Source organism: Sminthopsis crassicaudata, chromosome 3 (genome assembly GCF_048593235.1).
Source record: "Sminthopsis crassicaudata isolate SCR6 chromosome 3, ASM4859323v1, whole genome shotgun sequence".
Classification (NCBI taxonomy): Eukaryota; Metazoa; Chordata; class Mammalia; order Dasyuromorphia; family Dasyuridae; genus Sminthopsis; species Sminthopsis crassicaudata.
In genome coordinates this window covers 284,805,966-284,831,498 of record NC_133619.1, presented here as the reverse complement: position 1 = coordinate 284,831,498, position 25,533 = coordinate 284,805,966, and the positions used below count along the sequence as shown (strand labels likewise).

General features: G+C 34.4%; 1 protein-coding gene across 1 annotated transcript in view; it reads right to left on the bottom strand.

The window, feature by feature from the left end:
* DMD (dystrophin) overlaps nt 1-25,533 on the bottom strand; it is a 2,117,885-nt gene that overhangs the window by 205,833 nt on the left and 1,886,519 nt on the right. The window contains 1 exon segment of the mRNA XM_074300855.1: nt 17,451-17,511. Within this exon segment, the coding sequence (XP_074156956.1) occupies nt 17,451-17,511 (61 nt within the window).

The following is a 25,533-nucleotide window of genomic DNA, read 5'->3' as shown; positions in this document are numbered from 1 at the left end:
ATTGATTTAAAAAAAAGTTCTCGCCTATAGCTGGTGAGACATTTCAAATTTTATTATGAAATAGTATTGGAACATAATGAAAACATTAATATCTATAGTCCATGTCATGGACCCTTGTGAATTGCTTGCTTTACTGACTAGCATTATCTGCTCTGAATCATTTCCTGCATATGAAGCATATTGGTAGTCCTGATTTATTCTAGTGTATTTTGTCCTCTTTTGTATTTGAATACAAAGATGCAGCATCTGATTCTCTATCCTCCATATAAAATTGGTCATCACAATAATTTTGAGTAGGGCCAGCCTGCAACTTTATGCGACCTCATCTATTTCTTTGATTCCTGGAAGCAATTACATCATATTGTTTGGATTGCTGACCCAAGCAGTAGAGAAACTAGAACCCAATTCAGTAGTTTTTCAAGACTTCTGCTAAATCTTTCCAACTATCATGATGGTTGAATGACATAGGAGTGCTTATTATATGCCACAGATTAGAAATCCCTTATTTTGCCACTGCCATCACCTCATGGAATGGACAATGGCTTGAAATTTGAGGGAGAATTAGTAATTGGAGTACTTAAAAGTAATAGTAGCAGCAGTAGCAGTACTAGTACTAATATTAGTAGTGAGAGATCACTAGTATGAGCAAAGGCATAATGATAAAAATACATAAGGATTTGGGGCAAATGAAATACTGACTAATTTTCCTGTAGTAAAGGATTCATAGAAGGGCATAATAGAAAATGGGAATGGAGTCCACTTCTAATAGAACTGTCACCTGTAATGAATGAGTTGGCAATAAACATATAAATGAATTTTCCTTTATCACCATTGTTATCAAATAGTATACATAAATGCCCAGCTATAATTGGTACCATGAAGTCCAAAATACTAAGCACATTTAATAAACATAGAACTTTTCCTTGAAGTGGTTATGTTACAAACCAAACATCACTGCAGAATAAAATATCAAAGGACAGATAAAGATCCATTTAACAACCAAGTGATGATGATGTAACAGGAAGAGTTGAGGGCAGGAGTGAATGAATGCTTATATTAAGCATAGATTATTCCTGTGCTCAATTGAAGTTTTGGAGTTACCTGTTTCTTTTTATCTCTTCTAGTTCATTTAGAATACATTGCAACACTGAAAATATAGTGCTGTATAACACAATTTCCATTAACTTTTACAAATTTCCAGTTTTTACAGTGAGGATACTGGAAGAAAATGAAAATATAGGATACTATATTTGGAGTTGGAGGAAAGCAGAGGACTAGAAACTATGAAAGAAATACCTTACTACTAGAACCTATACATTGATTTCTATGATGGAAAATAAATGATAATCTTTCATCCTAACATCAGAGTTTACCAAAAACATAAAGTAAAATAATGAATTAAAATGGAAATATATTATTTGGCATTGGATGAGGAGTTTATGTCTTTTATGGACTTTTAATTTCATACTATGAGTAAATACACGGATTTAATCTTGATCACTTTGATTGGCCACCTTATAAAGAAGATTCCTTTTTTTGCCATACAGAAAAAACTCTTCCCTATTCACTGGAAGAAGAACATTTTAGAAAATGTTTAACTATAAGGTGAATAAATCATCTTAGATAATGATATCAATAGCATTACGCTTTTATTTTTACAAAAATGAATAAAATCACAAGATCCCCAAACAACAAGAAATAACCTTAAAATTGTAATTCTTATTATATGCCACAAGATGGTTATTGGGAACAAGAATGTTGTGGATGAGTTCCGAAACAAAAAAATAGAAAACAGAATTGAATGGTTCTGGAGAAAGAGCAGCTCCTGAATATAACTCTCTTTAGTTGTTTGTTTGTTTTAATCTAGAATTAATGAATCACTACAAATGAGCTCATTCACTGAGACTTGACAATGTACAGAGTATATACTCAGAAATCATTTTTCTTAATACCAGTAACTTTCCAGATTGCTTAATACAGATTTTTTTTCACATATTGAAAGTTCTAAAGTTCTAAAAAATCTCTAATGTGACTGAACTGAATTACAGAATGGATTTTTGATTTTTTTAATTACAAGAAGTAGATTTCCATTCCAATTGTCAGAAAAGTACATAAGACTTTTTTTTAAAAAAGTTGTTGTTATTGTTAAGGGTTTTTTTTTTTTTTTTTTTTAAGAGGGAGTATGAGGAGTGGAGAGCACACAATATGGCAGAAAAACTTAGTAGGACTTAAAGTTTTTTCCTTTGAGAAAAGCACAGTTTAAGTAACCAGGTCAGTATTCCAAAGTCTAATATTAAGCAAGTTATCAGTGTGAAAAGGCAGTAAAGAGTTTTTATTTGTTATTGTTATTTTTTTAAAAATATGGTCCGGGCTCCTGATGACCTAGATGAAGAGAACAGGAAACAGTTTCCCCAGGGAAAGGATTAGAAGCAAAGAGAAAGGCAAAGGGCTACTGGAAGAATGTTTGGGAACTCCTAAATACTAGAAATTATGTGAAAAATTAAGTAATTAAAATAAATTATTTAAATAAATGATATATATATTTAGAACTAAATGAAGAACTCAAGATTTATTTAATGTCTTGTTAACTGTGCCAAAGGTTTCCCCAAGATATAATCATTGTGTCTTATGTCAATGGAACTTTTATTCAGTGGAATAGGAGCTTCAGGAAAGGGAAGAAAAGACAGAATAGAAATAATATAATTCCATTCTTCTGGGTGAAATAAACATGTTCTATGGACACTCTCCTTTCTATCCTAATAATATATATGTGAATGAAGGGAAGATTACCAAATTTCCAGTATAGTACCTCAAACATTCTTAATTTGAATAATTTTCCCAATATAGTACCAAATATATGCTACAAAAAGACAACACTGCACTCACAGTTACTCAGAAGACCTGGATTTAAGTCCTACTTTTTTCTGTTTCTAGAGCTCTGAGCTTGGAGTCAGGAAGATTTGAATTCAAATATGACTTCTGAAACTAGCTGTGTGACTCTAGGTTGGCCTTGGTTTTGTCTTGGTTTCTTTATCTATAAAATGGGGGTGATAACACCTACCTTCTAGGATTGTTTTGAGGATCAAATGAGAAAATTTTAAAGTGTTTAACATACACCTGACATGGTGATCACTATATAAATATTAGTGATTATTATTATTATTATGATGATGTTATTTGGGACAAGTCACGAACTGAGATTATCTGCATGGAATGAATCTACTTGCCTTGTCTACTCAGTATGGTGACAAAACTTAAGTGAAATAAAAAAAATTGCTTTTAAACTACTATACAAATAGAATAATATGCTAGCTATTATTGTTGTTACTGAATCTACTCAGAGTCTACTACTGTTTTTGTCATTAGCCATTAATCTAACCACATAGGATTCTAATCACAAGGGAAACAACTGATGACTATGAATGTTTTCAATTATCTGGTCATATAGAGAAAAAGAGCAACAGAGAACTGGTCTCAGATTCATCTTTGGGAAAGTTGGTACATCTGCTCTCTGATATCTATTTCATCAATGTGATTACTCAGAGAATTTCACCATAATCTTTAACAACTGCATTGAAGACTGCAAACCTAGATCTAACTCTTTGCTTTCTGTCACATAATAATATTATGATCACTAATCATCATTTCTAGTAGTAATCAACAGAATTAAGTGCAAGGTTTAATAGTATTATCTCTTTCCTATAGGAACTTTTTTCATATGCCCCTTTTCTGATAGGATCAATGATGCAATGAGAGAATAAAATAGAAGAAATGTGAAAGTTAATTTCTGCTTCTCTACAAAACTATTCTCCCAAATCTCTCCCTCTCTACTTCAGAATCACAGAATTTTAGGGCTGGAAGGGAATCAGAGATATCTATTCCAACACAACCATTTTAAAGATGAGAATAATGAGGCTCACAGAGCACAGAACTGATTACTGGGAGAGTTAGACCCAGAGTTCAAGGCCTTCTGGCTCTTTTCACTGTAATATGCTGCCTCAGGAGTTCTTAGAAGCACACATACCCCAGAAAAGCTTTACAAAAATGCCATAGAATTATTGGCTTACAATAAGATTGCACAGTGATAAGTCACATCCCAATTTCTACCCATCCAATTATACAGGCAACTAAAAGCATCATCACTGACAGAGAAATAAAATTCACTTTAGTCGGCTACCTTGGCTGCAGCTGTGTGCAGTGATGCACAACTGGAAATGTAGGCAGAAATTCATGTCAAGAAAGCAAGATTATAATTTTAAAGACTGACAGGGATGGTAATAATGACAGCAGGAAGGAAAATCAAAAATTTCAGAGCTAAGCTGTTATTTTATCATCTTTATGGCAATGAGGCCTACTACTGTTTTCATAGCCAATTGTTAATTTAACCAGTATCAATTAATGTCCATGTTCAACACTACACAGAGTTGGACTTCAGAGGTCAACTAAACCCTTTCATTTTTCAGTTAAGGAAACTCAGAGAGGTTAAGTGTTTTGTCCAAGGTCACACAGGTATTTGAATCCAAGAATTTTAATTCTGAAGCCATTATATTTTATCTTATAGTCTATGTTTAAAAAGCAAGTTAGAGAAGAGACAAGGGATGTTATTGGATACAGGATTGTGTTGGAAATACAGTGAATTTGGGGGTAGCTAGGTGACACTGAAAATAGAGCACTGGGTGTGAAGTTAGAAAAAAACTCCTTTTTGTGAGTTCAACCTAACCCTCAGACACTTATTAGCTTTGTGACCCTGAACACAGTCCTTTATTCCTTTTGGACTCAGTTTCCCATCTGTAAAACAAGCTGGAGAAGGAAATAATAAACCACTTTAGTATCTTTGCCAAGAAAGCCCCCAGTGGGGTCACAAAAAGTTGGACACCACTGAAATGGCTGAACAACAACAACAGTGAATCTGGGGTGTGTAAAAAGCTCCTGAAAAGCTGGAGTATTGTGCAGGGAATTTAGAAGATTAGCAGGTCATTAGCTGGCTGTGCTAATCCATCAAACTGTAAGAGAGTCAAGGGCAGTGGGAATGGAAGGGGGGATGTGCTTACATGGATTAAAGCCTGCATGATGCGGGTACAAAATCAGGGACAGAGAATCTACAGATCAAAGCAAGTTCAAAGTTCAAAGCCAGAAAATTGACAGGCCCTGAAGTACCAAATCCAGAGGCTCAGCAGGAAACTCGTTTAAATTTACAAGCAGCAAATACGAAGCCAGAGGAGTCCACTCAGGATCAGGAAAAGGAACAGGGTGCTTTCAGAAGGATCATTTACTTTGTGGTGGGGTCGGGGGTGGGGTGGGAACCAAACCCCAAACCTAAAACAAAACATGATCACATCCTCTCCTTCTCAGCCTTCTCTGGGCTGTACGCTGAAGGCTGATATAGCCGTGGGTTTAGGCAAGCACTGGGTATAGATTGGAACCAGTGGTAGCACTCCCTTTGGCTTATACCACATTCACACCTGCACATTCACAATTAGGGTCCCCAGAAAAGCAACTGCCAATCCCATTTTAGGGGTAACCCTCTAAGGCTGCCTTTTTAACACTGATTCTCCCTCTCAATAATTAACCAGCAAAGCAGCCTGGATTTTCTATTAGCAAAAGTATTATTAAGAAGACAACAATTTAAAACAATTCCCCACCCCAAAATTTCCCAAAGGACTTACATTTTTTAGTAAGACACACATATTAGATACATGTATGGTAACTCCATCCCTAGAATTCTTCCTTTTTATAAACCTTCACCCAGCTCCCTTTGGGGGATGCTTTTTGGGGGAGGGGTAAGGCATTTAGGCTCTAAGCTGGTTTTCTTGAATCTAACAAGTCTAACACTTTTCTTGATGCAAGGTTGGGGGTGGAGGTCACATTCCTCAAAGGTTTCTCCCTTGTCTGGCTACCTCTCAATATCAGTATCCGACATCAGGTATGTGTACTTCTCCTCCGGGGGAATGAATTATCTTCTATTGGTATTATACTGCCAATGTCTTATTGACAGAAAGAGGATTGAGGGGGAAAACTGTCCTTTCCTTCTCTTTAGGGGGCTGCCTTCACAAAGCCCTCCCTATCCTGGAATCCTAAATTGTAGAACTGGCTTGTTATTTTTAAATAAAGGCTCAAAGGATACCACTGATTTTCTCTGCAAAACACATAGTTTCCTTCTTGATTCAGAGAAGTTCCACCTCATAAAGGGATCACAGGGGTAAACATATTTTGTTTACATAACAAAAATCCTATCAGTGTGACTCCATTGTTGTGGGATAGTAGAAAAATTCCTACTTTACTCTTTGTGATTATATTTTGGGTCCTCTGTGATTATTTTGTACCTAGGTTGGGGAAAGGGAAAGGAAAGCAGAAAAATTGGGACCACTATCCCTTTCCCCACTTTCCACTCCCCCACATAAGAAAGGACAAATGGGAAGCACTTTCTAACTCATGACATGATAGTACAAATATATATTACTATTCTCTGTAATTACCGGAAGTCAGGGCGAGATGTCCTCCTCAGCACCGAGGAGGACAAAATGAGGAAGGATGGGACAGAGGAGCAGGAAATATGGAAAGATATAACAGAGTAGCAGTCATATTTGCTGGCAGATAGGATTCAGTAGATCTTGGTGAAGGACAGAGTGATTGCAAGACTTGTAAAAAGTATGGGAAGCAGGCTGTGTGTCAGAAATTAGTGTATTGGTCAGAAAATTTACATGTATCACACCAGATAGATCTACACTGCAGATCCAAGCTTGTTGTTCCTCCCCTGTTCATGAAGACAATACCTGACCAATGACATCAGGAAGGTTGTGCCTTGATTTGCAAGTAAACTGGATTTAAGTGAGACAGAGTTGTGCAAAGTCATCAGTCTCACTCTCCTCTAGATCAGAGCAAGGACCATGGCTAAAAGGGAAAAGTAACACTGAAGAGGTGTAAAGATATATCCTCACAGCTGGATACATCATACCTTCCTTCCCCAGGAAACTCATCATTGGGAAAACTCATTATGCTGAAAGATTAAATCTGCCTGGGATTCACATCTCATCAGTATCCTATGCTCTTCTGATTGCATTCTGTGCTTGGAGGTCAGGGTCATAGATTCCAGGACCTCAATTTAAAGAGGACTCAATTTTTCTCCCTATCTACATTACTTTTGGATGTCTCTGAAACTCTCTATCCCCTTTTTGAACTTCCTTTTTTGTGTTTTCTTCTCCCATAAGATTAGAGTTCCTTAAAGTTAAGGATTGTGTTTTATTTGTATCCCTTTTACTTCACCATAGTACCTGGCATAAAGTAGGAACTTAATAAATGTTTATTGATTTTCTTAAAAAATATTTATTTTAATGCACATTGCTTTATGAATCATGTTGGAAAAGAAAAATCAAACAAAAGGGGAAAACCATGGGAGAGGAAAAAAAAAACCAGAAAAAAGAAGTGAACATAGCATGTGCTGATTTATATTCAATCCCCATAGTTCTTTTTCTGGATGCAGATGGCATTTTCTATCCAGAGTCTGTTGGGATGCTTTGGATCACTGAACTATTATGAAGAATCAAGTGTTTCATAGTTGATCATGCACATTCTTGCTGTAACTGTCTACAGTGTATTCCTGGTTCTGCTTGTTTTGCTCAGCATCAGGCCTTTCTAAAATCAGCTAATTCATCATTTTTAATGGAACAATATTACATTACCTTCTGTATCATAGCTTACTCAGCCATTCCCCAGGTGATGGGTAACTATTCATTTTCCAATTTTTTTTGCTAACACAAAAAGAGCTGCTACAAACATTTTTGCACATTTGGGTCCATTTCCCTCCTTTATGATTTCCTTGGGATACAGACCCAATAGGGGAATTGCTAGGTCAAAGGTTATGCACAGTTTTATAGTTTTTTGAGCATCATTCCAGATTACTTTCCAGAATGGTTGGATCATTTCACAACTTCACCAACAATGCATTAATGTTTTCCCCACATTCCCTTTATTATTATCTTTTCCTGTCATCTTAGCCAATCTAAGAGGTGTGAGGTGATGCCTCAGAATTGTTTAATTTTACATTTCTCTAATGAAGTGATTTACAGCATTTTTTCATATAACTACTGATGGCTTTGATTTTATCATCTGAAAATTGTTGTTTATATCCTTTGACCATTTATCAATTGGGGAATGACTTATAATCTTATAACTTTGACACAGTTCTTCATATATTTTAGAAATGAGACTTTTGTCAGAAATACTAGCTATAAAGATTTTTTCCCAACTTTGTACTTCCCTTTTAATCTTGTTTCTGTTGGCTTTGTTTGTGCAAAAACTTTAATTTAATGCAATAAAAATTGTCCATTTTGCTTTTCATAATGTTCTCTAGATCTTCTTTGGTCATAAATCCCTCCCTTCTTCAAAGATCTTATAGGTAAATTATCCCATGCTCTCCTAACTTGTTTATGGTATCATCCTTTATGCCCAAATAATGTACCCATTTTGAATTTATTTTGGTATGGGGTGTGAGATGTAGGTCTATACTGAGTTTCTGACATATTATTTTCCAGTTTTCCCAGTTATTTTTGTCAAATAGCAGGTGCTTATTCCAGAAGCTGGAGCATGGGGGTTTATCAAATACTAAATTACTATAGCCCTTGATTATTGTATCATGTGCATCTAAATTATTCCACTGTTCCACCATTCTATTTCTTAGTCACTACCAAATGGTTTTGATGATTGCTGCTTTATAATATAATTTTAGGTTTGCTACTGCTAATCCATCATCCTTTGTATTTTTTTTTCATTTATTCCCTTGATATTCTTGACCTTTTTTTCTTCCAGATGAATTTTGTTACTATTTTTTCTAGTTCTAAAAAAAACAATTTTTGACAGGTTGATTGGTATGGCACTGAACATGTAGATTAATTTAGGCAGAATTGTCATTTTTATTAGATGAACTCGATATACCTATGAACAACTGATAATTTTTCCGATTGTTTAGATCTTACTTAGACACTTTAGACACCCAAATATTTTATTTTGTCTATAGTTATTTTAAATAAAATTTCTCTTTCTATTTCTTGCTTATGAGATTCGTAAGTAATAAATAGGAATGCTGATGATTTGTGTGGGCTTATTTTATATCCTGCAACTTTGCTAAAGCTGTTAATTGTTCCCAGAAGGTTTTTGGATGATTTTCTATGATTCTCTAAGTGAATCATATCATCTGCAAAGAGTGATAGTTTTATTTCCTCATTACATACTCTAATTCCTTTAATTTTTTTCTTCTCTTATTGCTAGAACTAACATTTCTAGTACAATAATAGTTGAATAATAGTGATGATAATGGGCATCCTTGTTTCACCCCTGATCTTATTGGGAATGCATTCAGCTTCTCTCCATTACAAATAAAGCTTGCTGTTGGATTTAAATAGATACTGCTTATTATTTTAAGGAAAGCTCCCTTTATCTCTATGTTCTCTAGTGTTTTTAATAGGAAAGAGTAATGTTTATTGATTTATTGATGACTTGATCTGAAGAGCTTTAAGGCTGGATACAAATACTTAAAATGTAAAGGCAATTAAAGTAATAGCTTACATTTAATATAATATTTATAGGTATAAATTGCATTTATATGCATTAGGAAGGAAGAAAATAGCATCTATTAAATACTACTACTATGTGCCAGGCACTGTATTAACTGTTTAACAAATATTGTTTCATTTGTTTCCTTTGGCAACTTTGGGAGGCAGGTGCTGTTATATTATTTGATATTTGCAATAATATGAGGGACACAGTGCCATTTTTCCTTTATTTTATAGATCAGAATCACAGAATCTCATAATTGGAAGAGACTGACCCATCCATCTATGTGGTAGAGTAGAGAGAATTGTTGGACTTAAGAGAAAAGAAGAGTTTGAAGACATTTAAGTACTTTGTATGACTGGATAAATCACTCAACCTTAGGAAGAGATTAATTAATAGCCACTACCTCATAGGATTGTGAATATCAAATGAGATTATAGATGGAAAGTACTATTCATATCTTAAGGTGTTGAGCCAATTCCCCCTTCCTTGTCATTAGAACTGGAAATTGAATTAAAAAAAAAAAAAGAGCCCAGAAAAACCTTGACGCTCTGACCACCTTTATATACCACTGTGTCATAAACTCTTAGTGTATTATCTCGATCCTTGCTAAGATAATTCCCCCTCCTTTTGAGTATTGCCCTTTGCCTTGCTGTCTCCTGTCCTTGACCTTCTTATCTTGCTTGACTCCTATCCTATGAGGATTAATTTATGATTCTTTTCTGGAATTATGGCTTCTCCATCCTCCCAGGGTTCTCGCCCCCTTATCTGCCTTTGTTTCTCCTATAAGACTGTATACTCAGGTTATATATTCTGTTTATAAATCTTAGTTAGCTAAAACCCTATATAAGTTCTCTGCCTTGATTTATAGTGGCAAAGCCTAATGCTTTGGACAATAGTCCCATATAGTCAACTAGCTTAAACTTCACATTAAAGATTAAAAACCAATCTCTGCTTGCCTCATTTTCTCTGGTATCTCAAAAGTGCGCACATATACTATTGTCATTATAATATATAAGAGGCTATCTAGACCAAAGCAAAACCAATTTTTTGACAGATCCAATGAATTGATTCAGTTTAGGGGATGTCTAATAAGGAAATTTTACTAATGGAGTTTTGAACTTGCTTATATTCTTATAATGAATTTATAATCTAAAGCAGGAGTGGGAAACATCTGACCCACAGGTTGTGTAACACCCATGGAACCATTTATTAAGACAATGATGAGTTGAAAGCTAAGTACGATAATCTCCCACTACTTTAGTTTTATAACTTGATAATTAATAACTTGATAGCCTGTGAATGATTATAAATAAATTATAATACTATTATATAATTTATTTATGTTTATATTTTCATATATCATTTATTATATAAATTATAAATGTATTTAATATAAATAAATAAATTATGAATATCCAAATGGCCTTTGGCAGATAAAAGGTTCCTCATCCCGATCTAAAGTATTATGCATCAGAGCCTTCTGGATTCGAATGTAGGTCTTCCTGGTTTTGAATTTCAACCCCACTTTTCATTCTCACTCATACCTGCATAATAATAACAGCTGATGATTATGGATAGTTCCAAAATTTCCTTGTTTGGATTCACTTATCTCAGTTGTGTTTGCTTCTTTATGACTCCAATTCATTGTATTGATAAGGAAACTGAAGTAGATCTTAATTGAGAGATTAAGGGACTTGGCCATGGCCACATAAACTGATAAGTGTCTGAGACTAGATTTGAACTTGGGAATATGAGTCTTCCTGACTCCTGGCCCAGCACTGTGCACTAAGCTGCCATCTAGCTGTCCTAGTGTGTTACACATATTATCTTGTTTGATCTCCAAGCCATCCTTATAGGTGTGAAAATCTAAATAGAAATCAGGGCATGAACTCAGGTCTTCCAATGCTAACTCCAATGTTCCATCTTGCTTTCTCCTATAAATAGCATGCTATGAATAGCAGCATGGAGCAAGGAAGCAAATTTCACTGGGTATAAAAGATAAAAGAAGAAAAATACTTTTCAGCCTACCTATTATTTATTTTTTTTATTTTGGCAGTGAAGTATAAGAATAAATATCTATGGACAAAGAGCAGTCAAATGAAGCACACACAGAGATGCCTTAAAAGTAAGCATGCAGCAATTCATTGATACTGATAAAGCCAGAAGCATTATCTTTCATTGATTGGATGCTCCATACATATATCTCTAAAGAGGAATGGGAGACAGTCTCTATATTTATCATGTACTAAATCCTTTTACAAATCATTTGATGTAAATATAAAGATAAAGTTTCCATTTGGCCCCTTCATATCCTTCAAATCCTTCATAGTGTACTGGTCCCCAACTAGTCTTTAGATATAACTGATAAATATGGTACTAGATCCAAGTCATAAATTTGTTTGTTAATTCTCACTTCTATGAGAGATAATGAGAAAAAATTAGAATAGAACTTTAGGGAATATGAATGAATTCTATAGTATAAAATCATGAAAAATTCAAAGACAATGAGTTTGAACTTGTTTATAAAACTTCCAAATTTTAAAACTTGGGAACATACTTGAAGGATATAGTTTTATAAAGGAGGCACTTTTATATTTGGTTATATACACATATAATACATATATGCAGGTGTATATGTACATATATATGCTTGCCAGTATCATAAAAATATTTTGAAATAATCCACTTAAAATTACTTTAAAGGTCAAGGAATATGAAAAAATGCATGGTATTTTATGACTCATGATGATTACATAATGCTGGGTAAAATGTAAAACACAACTAAATTTCAAACATACCCTTCATTGTCACGTCCCTGAAATTGATTTGAATATTTCTTTGAACTTCTCTCTCAAAAGGATCTTGGAAGAGGAGGGAGTCTAGAGAAATATTTTATAACAAGGCCAAAGGAAGAAGAATATGCATGAGGACTTAAGAGACTTTTGTCTTTGATTAACACTTGATTTTAAGCTCAAGATCAAAACTCATAATAATGATAACTGGTATACTGGTATAACTAGTAAAGTTCACAGAGGGCTTTATATACTTGAGCCTAGTTAATACTATATGGTAGATAGGTGACCAGTTTATGTATCAATTGTTTGGTAGTATATGTGTTCACACAAACCTACTGAAAAAATGCAAATATTAGGCAAAAAAACTCTTCTTTGCTCAGAAAAGAATTAAATCATTGGAATTTATTGCCCTGAAATACAATGTTAAGTGAGAGATAAAAACTAGTTTAAGAAGAGAATAGATAAATTCATAGATGATAAATTTTAGATAGACTATCAAGTTCAGTATCATCACAGTACATTCATAATCTTTGAGAGTAATATAATGAAACACTGCCTGAGATAGAATGTTAATCACATGTTAACCAATGTGGTGGTTCTTCTCTTCTTATAATAGATATTTAGGGACATACTTCATGGACACTTGGGATTTCTACTTCTTATGTTAGTCCAGCATACAGCCAAATAATTTCCTAACTCATTAAGAAAACAAGAAAGACAGTTTTGGGCTCAGTTTGGTTTCTCCATATGGGAGCATGCTACAATAAAAAAAAAAAAAAGGTGAAAGAAATCCTAACAGAATGCAGCATCTGGTTAAAGGCCATTATATTGAAATTTTCATGAGGTTGTCAGTAGTCTAAGAAACTTCAAAATGGCAGCAAATGAAAAAAAGTACTTAGAACAGGTTGAACATTGTTGGTGATTATATTTTCAGGGGCAATGAAAACTGCAATGAAATAACGTAAAAGAGATTCTGGCAGAAATAAGAAAGCCTCAAGGGAGAAGAAATATGAAAAATGTAACAATGATCTATGTTATAGACTAATAAAGAAGACAAACATGAGGTTTAAAGTATCAAAATCAAGGTTTTTAGTATTACATGTGAAGCTGATGCTGGGGTTGCAGACAAAACAATGTCTGATTTACTGACTAGGGAGAAAGATGCTAGTAATGAGTTAAACATTCAGGGATGAGCACAAAACTGATCACATATACATCCAGCAAGTAGTGTAATGTTAGGGAATGAGGCATTTATGATCCAGATGATTCTCTAATAGTTATAATAAGTAGGCAGATTATAACATCATTAAGAAAATGGCCAAAGAAGATGTCTGATTTTGCAATTGGCTCTTTGTGATAACTTTTATGTGGAAGTTAGGTTAAGTAAAAGACATGAAGAAAAATGAAAAGAGAGGCCAAAATAATAAATTAGTATTTTTTTCAACAGAAAAAGGAATATAATTCTTTACGTGCTGTATAACTATATGGTTTCCATTGAATCAAAGGTTCATAATCTTTTAAGACTAATATAATGGAACAAAAGACCTATGGTCTCTCATGGCCAAGGGTCAACAAACTACAAGCATTGGGTCCATTGAACAAAGAATACTTTTCACATTTTAAAATAAAATTCTATTATATTTAAAAAAGATAAAATGCCATTCTTAGCTCCAGGATTGGGAAAGAAAAACGAGCAGAGGGCTCCATTGGGCCATATGTTTGCCTATTTAGTTACCCTATACTAATTGATTACACATCTATACAATTGTATATACACATACAAGTTATATATAAGTCATGAACAATAGTAATAATTGACCTCTACATAGCATTTTAGAATTTACAAACACTTCAGAATAACTTTGAGCAATTGGTAGGTGTGGTGAGAGCAATGTGCCAGGATCTCTGCCATTGGCTCATCTAGATTTTTGGGTTTGTGTTTTTTCTCTGAAAGTCAGGGAAGCTGTCGTTGACTTGTGATAGATTCAGGGTGCTAGTGTTCTAATCATTAATGAGGATTCCTAGCCACCAACAGGTATACAAGGTACATAGGTATACTTAAGTCTATAAGAGATCAATGTCACTAAAACTTTGTCTTATTACAGACAAATCACACACATCTGCCACACACACACTAACCAAATGTATTTTCACATGGAGCTGCAGATTGTGCCTACTTGGAACAAGGTCGTACCCTTGCTGACTATCTTTTCCATGTTATTGTTAAGTAAATTTATTTTTTGTTAATTTTTGGAATGGTCTATGTGTGGCACTTTTTCTTTCCATCTTAAACATCCAGACCAGCTTGAATAAGACCCAAACTATAACAGGAGGACAAATATTATTATTTTCATTTTATAGCTGAGAAGATTGAAGCATGATTTTTCTCAAGGTCACAATAAGTGTCCATAAGTGGAGTTCAGATTTGACACTAGTATTCATGCTGTATATCTTATGACACAAGTGAAAAAAAGACACAATTCCTAAATCCAAGGACCTTACCCTATCCCAAATAAAATAAGTTAAAAAAGAAAGAAAAGTCTTCCTACATGACTATATTCATCTATTTACTTATTTTTTTTAATCCATATTTTACTTTTTACTATTAAGCTGCTTAGAATATAGCATGTACTTTGGGCTTCAGAAAGAGAGAAAGTGAGTATGGAAATATGAAATATTGGGTTCAATTTCCATCTTACACACTGGGATAGTAGGCAAATCACAACCTCTCTGACCTTAGTTTCCATATCTGGCTTTTTTCAATTCAAAATCTATGATACTCTTATCTATCAGGCAAATATGAGAGCAACGGAAGTATTCCCTTGGAAGAAGTGGATTCATGGAATAACGATTAATCATGTACATTGTTTTCTCTCTATTATAACTGAAGATTGATTAAGGGAACCAAATTTCTTGTTAAAATGTGAAGTATTTGCTCCTTCAAAGTTATAATTTTTCTCCAGTTTCTTTTCGCTTCCTATAACTGAGTGTCAAGAGACAAATGACACCTAGACCTCAGTCAATGAATAACTAAAAAGATATTGAGGGTCATTAAAAATCACTGTCCTTCATTGGCCTCAAATATATGGCAATGTGAAAACACAGTCAGAGATTTTTGATAAATAAGTGTCTTTGAATGAATCTAGAACAAATTACTTGAGAAAAAGAAGAATAAATCCTTACTTTGGATCAGATTGAAAAGAAATTAGATTGTAGAAAAGATGTTATTTTATAATTCCAATTTCCTGGTCTTTAAATTCAGATTCATTCAATTACTAGATCTCCATAAGACTCAGAGCACATGGGAAAAGTCTTTAGTTGTTCTAATAGGCATGAAATTTTTAACTATTCTATAAGAATTACCATGCATGTAGACATGAAAACCCAAAAGGAAAATATAAAAGGAAATTTTTGGAAGCAAACCACTTTCCTGATTTAGTATTTGGTTTGCAAATTTTTCAAAGAATTGCTGAAATTAGAAGAGAAATATGCAATGAAGTCATAACTCATATTTTAATAATTGTATTCATAAATTTACAAAGCATTTCCTTCACAATTCATCTGGCAAAATAGGTTATTGTGCCTATTGTAAAGACAAACAAACTGAGGCTTAGAGGATTAAGTGGCTTAAATAAATTAAGATAGAGTAGATATTAAATCCCAAACCTTCTGACTATAAGAGCAATGCCCTTTCTACAACATTTCTCCTGGTAAATCCTAATTAGATAACTGGAAGGTGAAAAGAAACATATATACTTGAAGTATAGAAGAATTGGAATTTTTCTCGAGACAACTCAGTTTTGAGGATGAGATAGAACTTCAAAAATAAAAACTTTGCATTACTGTTAAGTTAAAAAGAAATTGCTGAAAAGTTTAAAAAAAGAAGAAGAAGATAAAACCAGCCTGGATGAAAGTTATCAGTCTGAGCAAACAGGAAAATTTAAAATATTTTAGTCAGCCTTTGTGTAAAGACTTCAAGTGCTTTCAAGGACTCTTTTTTTCCTTTTCATGATTAGGTTTCCTAACCTTTACTGTGTTGAGAACTCTTTGGCAGTCCAGTAAAGATTAAGAACCCCTTCAAAGAATAATGTTTTTACATGAATAAACTAAATTAAAATATACAGGATTACAAAGGAAGCCAATTATATTGAAATAAAGAGGCAGTTTCCCGCTCCCCCCCAACTATCCAAGTTCACAAACATCCAGAAGTACACTTGTTGAGCCCTTGGGGGCAAGGTCTAAAGATTCTAGTTTAAGAATACTTGCTAACCATTGTTGTGAAGTAACATTAAAATGAAATCTTTACTCTTCTTAGGACATCAAAATTTGTATTCTAGTTGTCCTACTTCTGAATGATGTCCCACCACTTTGTTGGTACAAATGTTTCTGGGTAACAACAGTACTTTTGTACAATGTTTAACTAGTTAATATCAGAGTTTGAGAATTATTCCATCAGGGCCTATGAATTTGAATTTTTCCATTGGAATATGATAGTAGGTGCTAGTGATTGGTTTTCTATGCAGAGAGGCCTTATAAACTGTAGGATCATAGAATTATTGATTAAGGACTGGGAGGGCCATTTATTCCAATCTCTTCATTGTAGAGATTAAGAATATAAGTCCCAGAGAAGTGAAATGATTTCTCCAAAATCATACAGGCTATAAATGGTAGAGACAGGATTTGAATCTAGGTCTAGATATTTTCCTTTTTAGTATGAAAGGGAAAAACCTTAAAGAATTAGTGTTTTCTTTTCAAATCTTCATTTCTTATTCTAAACAAATTGTCTGAAGCTATGCAGAGTTGTTGTGTTGGAATAAAAGACTCTTTTGGCTTTATCACAAAGCAACACACACACTTCCTTCCCTCTCTTCTCTTCTCCCCCCATCTCACTACACACACACTTCAAGGCTTCTCCATAATGCATCAGCAAATTTACTGTGGCAATTTTAGCATGTAGTTTACTACCTTGTTACTTTCTCAGGAAAGCTAGAAATAGGAATATTGCAGACCAAGCAACGTCTGGCTCATGGGAACAAATGTATATTTGAATACACAGATTAGCCACAATAAATATTTCTTTTTCACTTTAGTCTTCAGACTTACTTGATGTAGTATGGCACTTTGTTTGGTGAGATTGCTCTCTCCCACGGACCCTGGACAGAAGCTGAGGAAGAAAAAGAAAAAGAAAAAGAAACTTGAGGTCAAGTTCAAAGCAAACAGGAAAGACAAACATTAATTTCTGGAATTACAATGTTAAACTGATGCTGGTCTATTTGCTCAGTTATCCATGAAGGAACAAAGGATTAACCTACTATTCTAAGTGAAATTGAACTCATTCAATAACAAAGAGAGAGAGAAAGAGAGACAGAAATAGAGAGACAGACAGAGAGACAGAAAGACACACAGAGACAGAGAGAGAGAAAAGGAGAGAGAGAAGAAAGGAAAGAAAACAAATGGAGGAAAGGAAAAAGAGAGGGAAGAAGGAATTAAAGGAAAGAAGGATAGAAGAAGTAAGGAAAAAAGGAAAAGATAGAGGGAGAAAGAAAAGAAAAGGAAGAAAGATACTTTCCACAGCCAAAATTACCGGATAGATAAGAAATGATAGAAGCAGATTACTTTTCTTATGTTATCATATTAGATATTTATGATATTTTATATGAGTGTGTCTCAGTTGTTTGTTTTCCTATTTGATTGATTGATGTTATTATCTCAATGGCAAAATACAATTTTGTTTATATTTTATTCACTTTTGAGTGAAGGTAAACTGTAACACCTTGATATGTTTATTTTTTTCTTGTTTAAATAGAGCCCAATTTCATTTTTATTTCCTACATTATTAACTGTGTATGTTTTATTGGCTTTCCAAATAATCATATCAAAGAGGGCTTTCAAACACTAAGAGAACAACAGAGCATAACAGTTTTTCCAATCTAAGTTCTTTCAGTATTAATGAAACTTTTTTATAATAAACATTTTCTGTGAAAATTACTACAGGTAAAATTTAATTATACATAATGGGAATTCATTATCCAAGGCCTCCATTATATTCTAGTGAAGGCCTAGTTTTAAAACCTTATTGTAATACTTACAGCTTATGGATATTTCAAAGATTTGAATATCTCTAAGGCACATGTTTGTTTACCATAGGATCTTTTTTTTTTTTCCTTGACATGAAAATAATCTAGTTTGGAAGAATGATAGTGTTTTCTGAGGAATGGTATCATGCTTAATATAGTTTCAAAAATTGATGGAGCCTTCATGCAATGTCTCTTAGAATACAAATTGAAGCAGCAATAATGTTGTACCTAGTTATTTTATCTACACAAACATCTTCCCATATTTTTATCCTACAAATAATTAGAAATACAGCTTTTGTTAACCATTACTTACAAGAGATCTACTCTGAACTATCATATAAATAAATCTCACAATATAATTTAGTCCACAGTATATTAAGATATAAGACAATGATGTTGTAAATATATCCTTGATATGTTATGGGAGCAAACAGCTTCACATAAGTTATACTCCTTCACTGCTACATAATCTGAGTAATACATTTTCAAAATCTTTGTTTTATATAGAGCAATGTGGTAATCCAATAACATAACCTTTAACAAGACATTCTGCTTTATATACTGGCTATATGTTACTAAGATATATGGGAAAATCAATCTATATTTAACTAATATTTGTTTTTTCCATCTTGGAATGTACCCAAACTAGTTAATTGAAGAAAAAATGATGTTTTAAAAAACTGTCCTCACTAGTTTCTTCCCTATTCTTTCATATCTCACTCTTGAAACAGACAGACTAGGTTAATTAGAGGAGTTGATATGACCTGGGTAAACATGTAGCATTTGATTCTCTGATTCTTTGGTAAATCAAAAAGGAAAGACTTTTCCTACACTGCTGAACAACAACAATAAGTGGCATTTCTACAGCACTTACTATGGGCCAAAGACTGTGCTAATCACTTTTACAAGCATCATCTCATTTGATCCAAACAATAATTCTGGGAGATAGATGTTGTTATACCCATTTTATAGTTGAGGAAATGAGGCAAACAGTAGTTAAGTTACTTGCCCAAGGTCACACGCCTTATAAATGTCTATTTGAACTCAGGTCTTCTTAACACTGGGGCAGCTAGGTGACACAGAGAATAGAGTGCCAGTCCTGGAGGTCAGGCAGATTCATCTTCCTGAATTCAAATCTGACCTTAGACCTTAGATGTGTGACATTGGGCAAGTCACTCAATCCTGTTTGCCAGAGTTTTCTCTTCTGTAAAATGAGTTGAGGAAGAAAATGATAAATCGCTCCAGTATCTTTGCTAAGAAAACCCAAATAGGCGGAGCCAAGATGGAGGAGAAGAAACACACGACTCAGTGAACGTCCTCACTCCCTCACAACCAATTAGATAAATCAGCCTCAGAATAAGCCCAGGACTGACAGATACCACAAGGACTGGAAGCACGACTTATCAGCTGAAGAGAATCTGGAGTTTCAACAGAGAAGGTCAGTTCCCAGGGGAGGAATAAGAGAGACCAGCACAGACGGTGGGGTAGGGGCACACTGCGCCCATTGCGCTGGGAAGGGCTCTGGGATCAGAGAAGCCACTGAGGTAAAGGAATCTGGCACAGGCTGTTAGCTCTTCTCTGCTAATTATTTAGCAGTTCAGAAGAGAAAGCTAAAATACCTTAAAAACTCATATTTTCCCTGATCCTGGGGGTGACTCAGCAGATCTGGGCACCAGGGGGCGTGGCCTCAGCTCCCACCTGAGAATAGTTAAGAGATTGACAAGTGGGTGGATACGGCCCAAGGCAACACACACTGCCTAGTTTAGCTGGAGGGAGTGGAACTCAGCTCCAGGAAGTCCCAGAGAAGCGAAACCTTTGAACTAGGGACCGCGGTTTCTGGCAGACACTTCCAGTTTGAGCACAGGGGCTTTTCATGTCACATGCTGCAGACATCCACTCCCACCTGGACACATAGGCTGGGCTTTGTGCTGTCTTTACTGTTCAGTGCCCTCGGGGCACAGTAGTGCTAATCACCTCTGAGGCACTTCCAGGGAGGGGGTGGGGAACTCTCTCCCAGAGCTCTCTCTTAGCTCAGGCACAGGAGCCGCTGCATCCATCTGGTCTGGGAGGAAGCTGGTAAAGAAGTAAATAAATAATTTCCTACCCCAGGGACAGACCCCAAAAGATTTTTAAAATATGAACAAAAAAGCCAGAAAAACTATAGATTCCTTCTACACAGAGAAAGAGCGGTTATCCAACCCCGAGGAAGTTAACACCAGAGAGTTAGCAGATAACAACCCAAAGGGGAACGATTCCTGCCCCCCATCACATAACTCTCTCCTAGAAGAGACTCTTAAAAAATTGAGGGAGTTTGAAGAAAAATGGGGAAAGGAAAGGGAAGCTATGATAGAGAATAACAACGTCCTGAAATTGGAGTTGGAAAAAATAAAAAATTCACAGGAGATGCAGGGAAACAAAATTTATGAATTAGAAAAGGTTAAAAAAACACAGGAAAGTAGGATTTCTGAATTGGAAAAGATAAAAAAGTCTCAAGAAAATAGAATTTCTGAATTGGAAAAAGAAAATAATTCTCAAAAACAAAATTAGGGAAATGGAAAAAAATTCAATAGAGCAAAATAATTCATTTAAAAACGAAATTGGGCATTTACAAAAAGAACTAAAAACTGTGAAAAAAGAAAATAACTCCTTAAAAGTCGGGATGGAACAAATAGAAATGAATGACTCACAGAGAACCCAAGAATCAGTCAAACAAAACAAAAAAAATGAGAAGCTGGAGAACAACGTCAAATACTTACTGGGAAAATCTATAGACCTGGAAAATAGATCTAGGAGAGATAATCTGCGGATCATTGGACTTCCAGAAAACTATGACCAAAAAAAGAGCCTAGATTCTATTTTACAGGAAATTATCAAAGAGAACTGTCCAGAGATAATAGAAACAGAAGGGAAAGTAGATGTGGAAAGAATTCATCGAACTCCTTCTGAAATAGACCCTAAAAAAAGAACACCACGGAATATAGTGGCTAAGCTGCAGAATCACCACACAAAGGAGAAAATCCTGCAAGCAGCTAGAAAAAAACAATTTAAATACCAAGGTGCCACAATAAGGGTCACCCAAGATCTGGCTGCCTCCACATTAAAAGATAGAAGGGCCTGGAACCTGATATTCCGTAAGGCAAAAGATCAAGGACTGCAACCAAGAAAGAACTACCCAGCTAAGTTTAGCATCTTTTTCCATGGAAGAAGATGGTCCATTCAATGAAACAGAGGAATTCTATATGTTGCTAAGAAAAAAACCAGACTTAAACAAAAAATTTGATCTACATCCACAAGACTGAAGAGAAACAGAAAAAGGTACACAGAACCCTTGAGAACTGTAACTCTGTTGTGGGTATATAAAAAGTACTCAAGGATAATTTGATTTTACTGATATAAAAGAAAAAAAGGGGGGTATAGTAAAGGGAAGGAGGTCGGTTCAGAAAAAGGGGAAGGAACGATAAAAAGAGGGAAACTACATCCCCAGGAAGAGGCATAGAAAATACACCATATCTGAGGGAACTTAGTGAGGGGGAGAATCATTGTGTGAATCTTACTCTCATCAGGAGAGGCTCAAAGAGTAAATAATTAACATATTTGTTTTTCAGAGAATTTTCTCTCACCTCATTAAAAGGGGGGAGAGGAAAAGGGAAAAGGAAAAGGAGAATAAGTGAAGGGACTTGGAGGGAGGGGGGAGGGATCCTAAAAAAAAAAAAAAAAGAGGGAGGGTTGCGCATCACAAGGGGGGTCTGTAAATTAAATATCGGGGACGGGGATCAGGGGGGTCAAGGGAAAAAGCATAATCTGGGCATAATATGATGGCAGGAAATACAGAATTAGTAATTTTAATTGTAAATGTAAATGGGATGAACGATCCCATCAAACGGAGACGGATAGCAGATTGGATCAAAAAGCAGAACCGTACAATATGTTGTCTACAGGAAACACACTTAAAGCAGGGAGATACATACAGAGTAAAGGTAAAAGGTTGGAACAGAGCCTATTATGCTTCAGGTAAAGCCAAAAAAGCAGGGGTAGCTATCCTTATCTCAGATCAAGCAAAAGCAGAAGTAGATCTCCTTAAAAAAGATAAGGAAGGAAACTATATCCTGCTGAAAGGTAGCAAAAATAATGAAGCCATATCAATACTAAACATATATTCACCAAGTAGTATAGCATCTAACTTTCTAAAGGAAAAGTTAAGAGAATTGCAAGAAGAAATAGACAGTAAAACTATAATAGTGGGAGATCTCAACCTTGCACTCTCAGATTTAGACAAATCAAACCACAAAACAAACAAGAAAGAAATTAAAAAAGTAAATAGAACATTAGAAAAACTAGGTATGATAGACCTTTGGAGAAAACTGAATGGCAATAGAAAGGAATATACTTTCTTCTCAACAGTTCATGGATCCTATACAAAAATAGACCATATATTAGGACATAAAGATCTCAAAATTAAATGTAGGAAGGCAGAAATAATAAATGCCTTCTTCTCAGATCACAATGCAATAAAAGCTACATTCAGTAAAAAGTTAGGGGTAAATAGACCAAAAAGTAATTGGAAACTGAATAATCTCATCTTAAAGAATGACTGGGTGAAAGAGCAAATTATAGAAACAATTAACAATTTCACCCAAGATAATGACAATGATGAGACATCATATCAAAATCTTTGGGATGCAGCTAAAGCAGTAATAAGGGGAAATTTTATATCTTTAGAGGCTTATTTGAAGAAAATTGAGAAAGAGAAGATTAACGAATTGGGCTTACAACTTAAAAGGCTAGAAAAAGACCAAATTATAAACCCCCAACCAAAAATTAAACTTGAAATACAAAAATTAAAAGGAGAAATCAATAATATTGAAAGTAAAAAAACTATTGAATTAATAAATAAAACTAAGAGTTGGTTTTATGAAAAAGCCAATAAAATAGATAAACCTTTGGTAAATTTGATCAAAAAAAAAGAAAGAGGAAAATCAAATTGATAGTCTTACAAATGAAAAGGGGGATCTTTCCACCAATGAAGAGGAAATTAGAGAAATAATAAGGAGTTACTTTGCCCAACTTTATGCCAATAAATTTGATAACTTAAGTGAAATGGATGACTTCCTCCAAAAATATAGGCTCCCTAGATTAACAGAGGAGGAGATAAATTGCTTAAATAATCCCATTTCAGAAAAAGAAATAGAACAAGCTATTAATCAACTCCCCAGGAAAAAATCCCCAGGGTCAGATGGATTCACATGTGAATTCTACCAAACATTTAAAGAACAATTAGCCCCAATGCTATATAAACTATTTGAAAAAATAGGGGATGAAGGAGTCCTACCAAACTCCTTTTATGACACAGACATGGTACTGATACCTAAACCAGGTAGATCGAAATCTGAGAAAGAAAATTATAGACCAATCTCCTTAATGAATATTGATGCTAAAATCTTAAATAAGATGTTAGCAAAAAGACTTCAGAAAATCATCTCCAGGATAATACACTATGATCAAGTAGGATTTATTCCAGGAATGCAGGGCTGGTTTAATATTAGGAAAACTATTAATATAATTGACCATATTAATAATCAAATTAATAAGAACCATATGATCATCTCAATAGATGCAGAAAAAGCATTTGACAAAATCCAACATCCATTCCTACTAAAAACTCTTGAGAGTATAGGAATAAATGGACTATTTCTTAGAATAATCAGGAGCATATATTTAAGACCGTCAGTAAGCATAATATGCAATAGAAATAAACTGCAACCTTTCCCAGTAAGATCAGGAGTGAAACAAGGTTGCCCACTATCACCATTACTATTCAATATAGTACTAGAAACGCTAGCCTCGGCAATAAGAGCGGAGAAAGAGATTCAAGGAATTAGAGTAGGAAATGAGGAAATCAAACTATCACTTTTTGCAGATGACATGATGGTATACTTAGAGAACCCCAAAGACTCTGCTAAAAAGGTATTAGAAATAATTCAAAATTTCAGCAAAGTGGCAGGATACAAAATAAATCCACATAAATCCTCAGCATTTTTATATATCACTAACAAAATGCAACAGCAACAGATACAAAGAGAAATTCCATTCCAAACAAATGTTGAGAGTATAAAGTATTTGGGAATCCATCTACCAAAGAAAAGTCAGGAATTATATGAGAAAAATTACAAAACACTTGCCACAAAAATAAAGTCAGATTTAAATAATTGGAAAGACATTCAGTGCTCTTGGATAGGCTGAGCGAATATAATAAAGATGACAATACTCCCCAAACTAATCTATTTATTTAGTGCTATACCAATCAGACTCCCAAGAAACTATTTCAATGACCTAGAAAAAATAACAACAAAATTCATATGGAAGAATAAAAGGTCGAGAATTGCAAGGGAACTAATGAAAAAAAAAACCTCAGAGGAAGGTGGTCTAAGTGTACCTGATCTAAAGCTATATTATATAGCAGCAGTCACCAAAACCATTTGGTATTGGCTAAGAAATAGACCGGTAGATCAGTGGAACAGATTAGATACAAAGGACAAAAAAGGGTACATATATAGCAACCTAATCTTTGACAAACCCAAAGATACCAACATTAGGGATAAAAATTCATTATTCGGAAAAAACTGTTGGGAAAACTGGAAATTAGTATGGCAGAAATTAGATATGGATCCACACTTAACACCATATACCAAGATAAGATCAAAATGGGTCCATGATTTAGGCATAAAGAGGGAGATAATAAATAGATTAGAGGAACAGAGGATAATCTACCTCTCAGACTTGTGGAGGAGGAAGGAATTTATGACCAGAGGAGAACTAGAGATCATTATTGATCACAAAATAGAAGATTTTGATTACATCAAACTAAAAAGTTTCTGTACAAATAATACTAATGCAAACAAGATTAGAAGGGAAGTAACAAATTGGGAAAATATTTTTAAAAACAAAGGTTCTGACAAAGGCCTCATTTCCAAAATATATAGAGAACTGACCCTAATTTATAAGAAACCGAACCATTCTCCAATTGATAAATGGTCAAAGGATATGAACAGCCAATTCTCAGAGGAAGAAATTGAAACTATATCCACTCACATGAAAGAGTGTTCCAAATC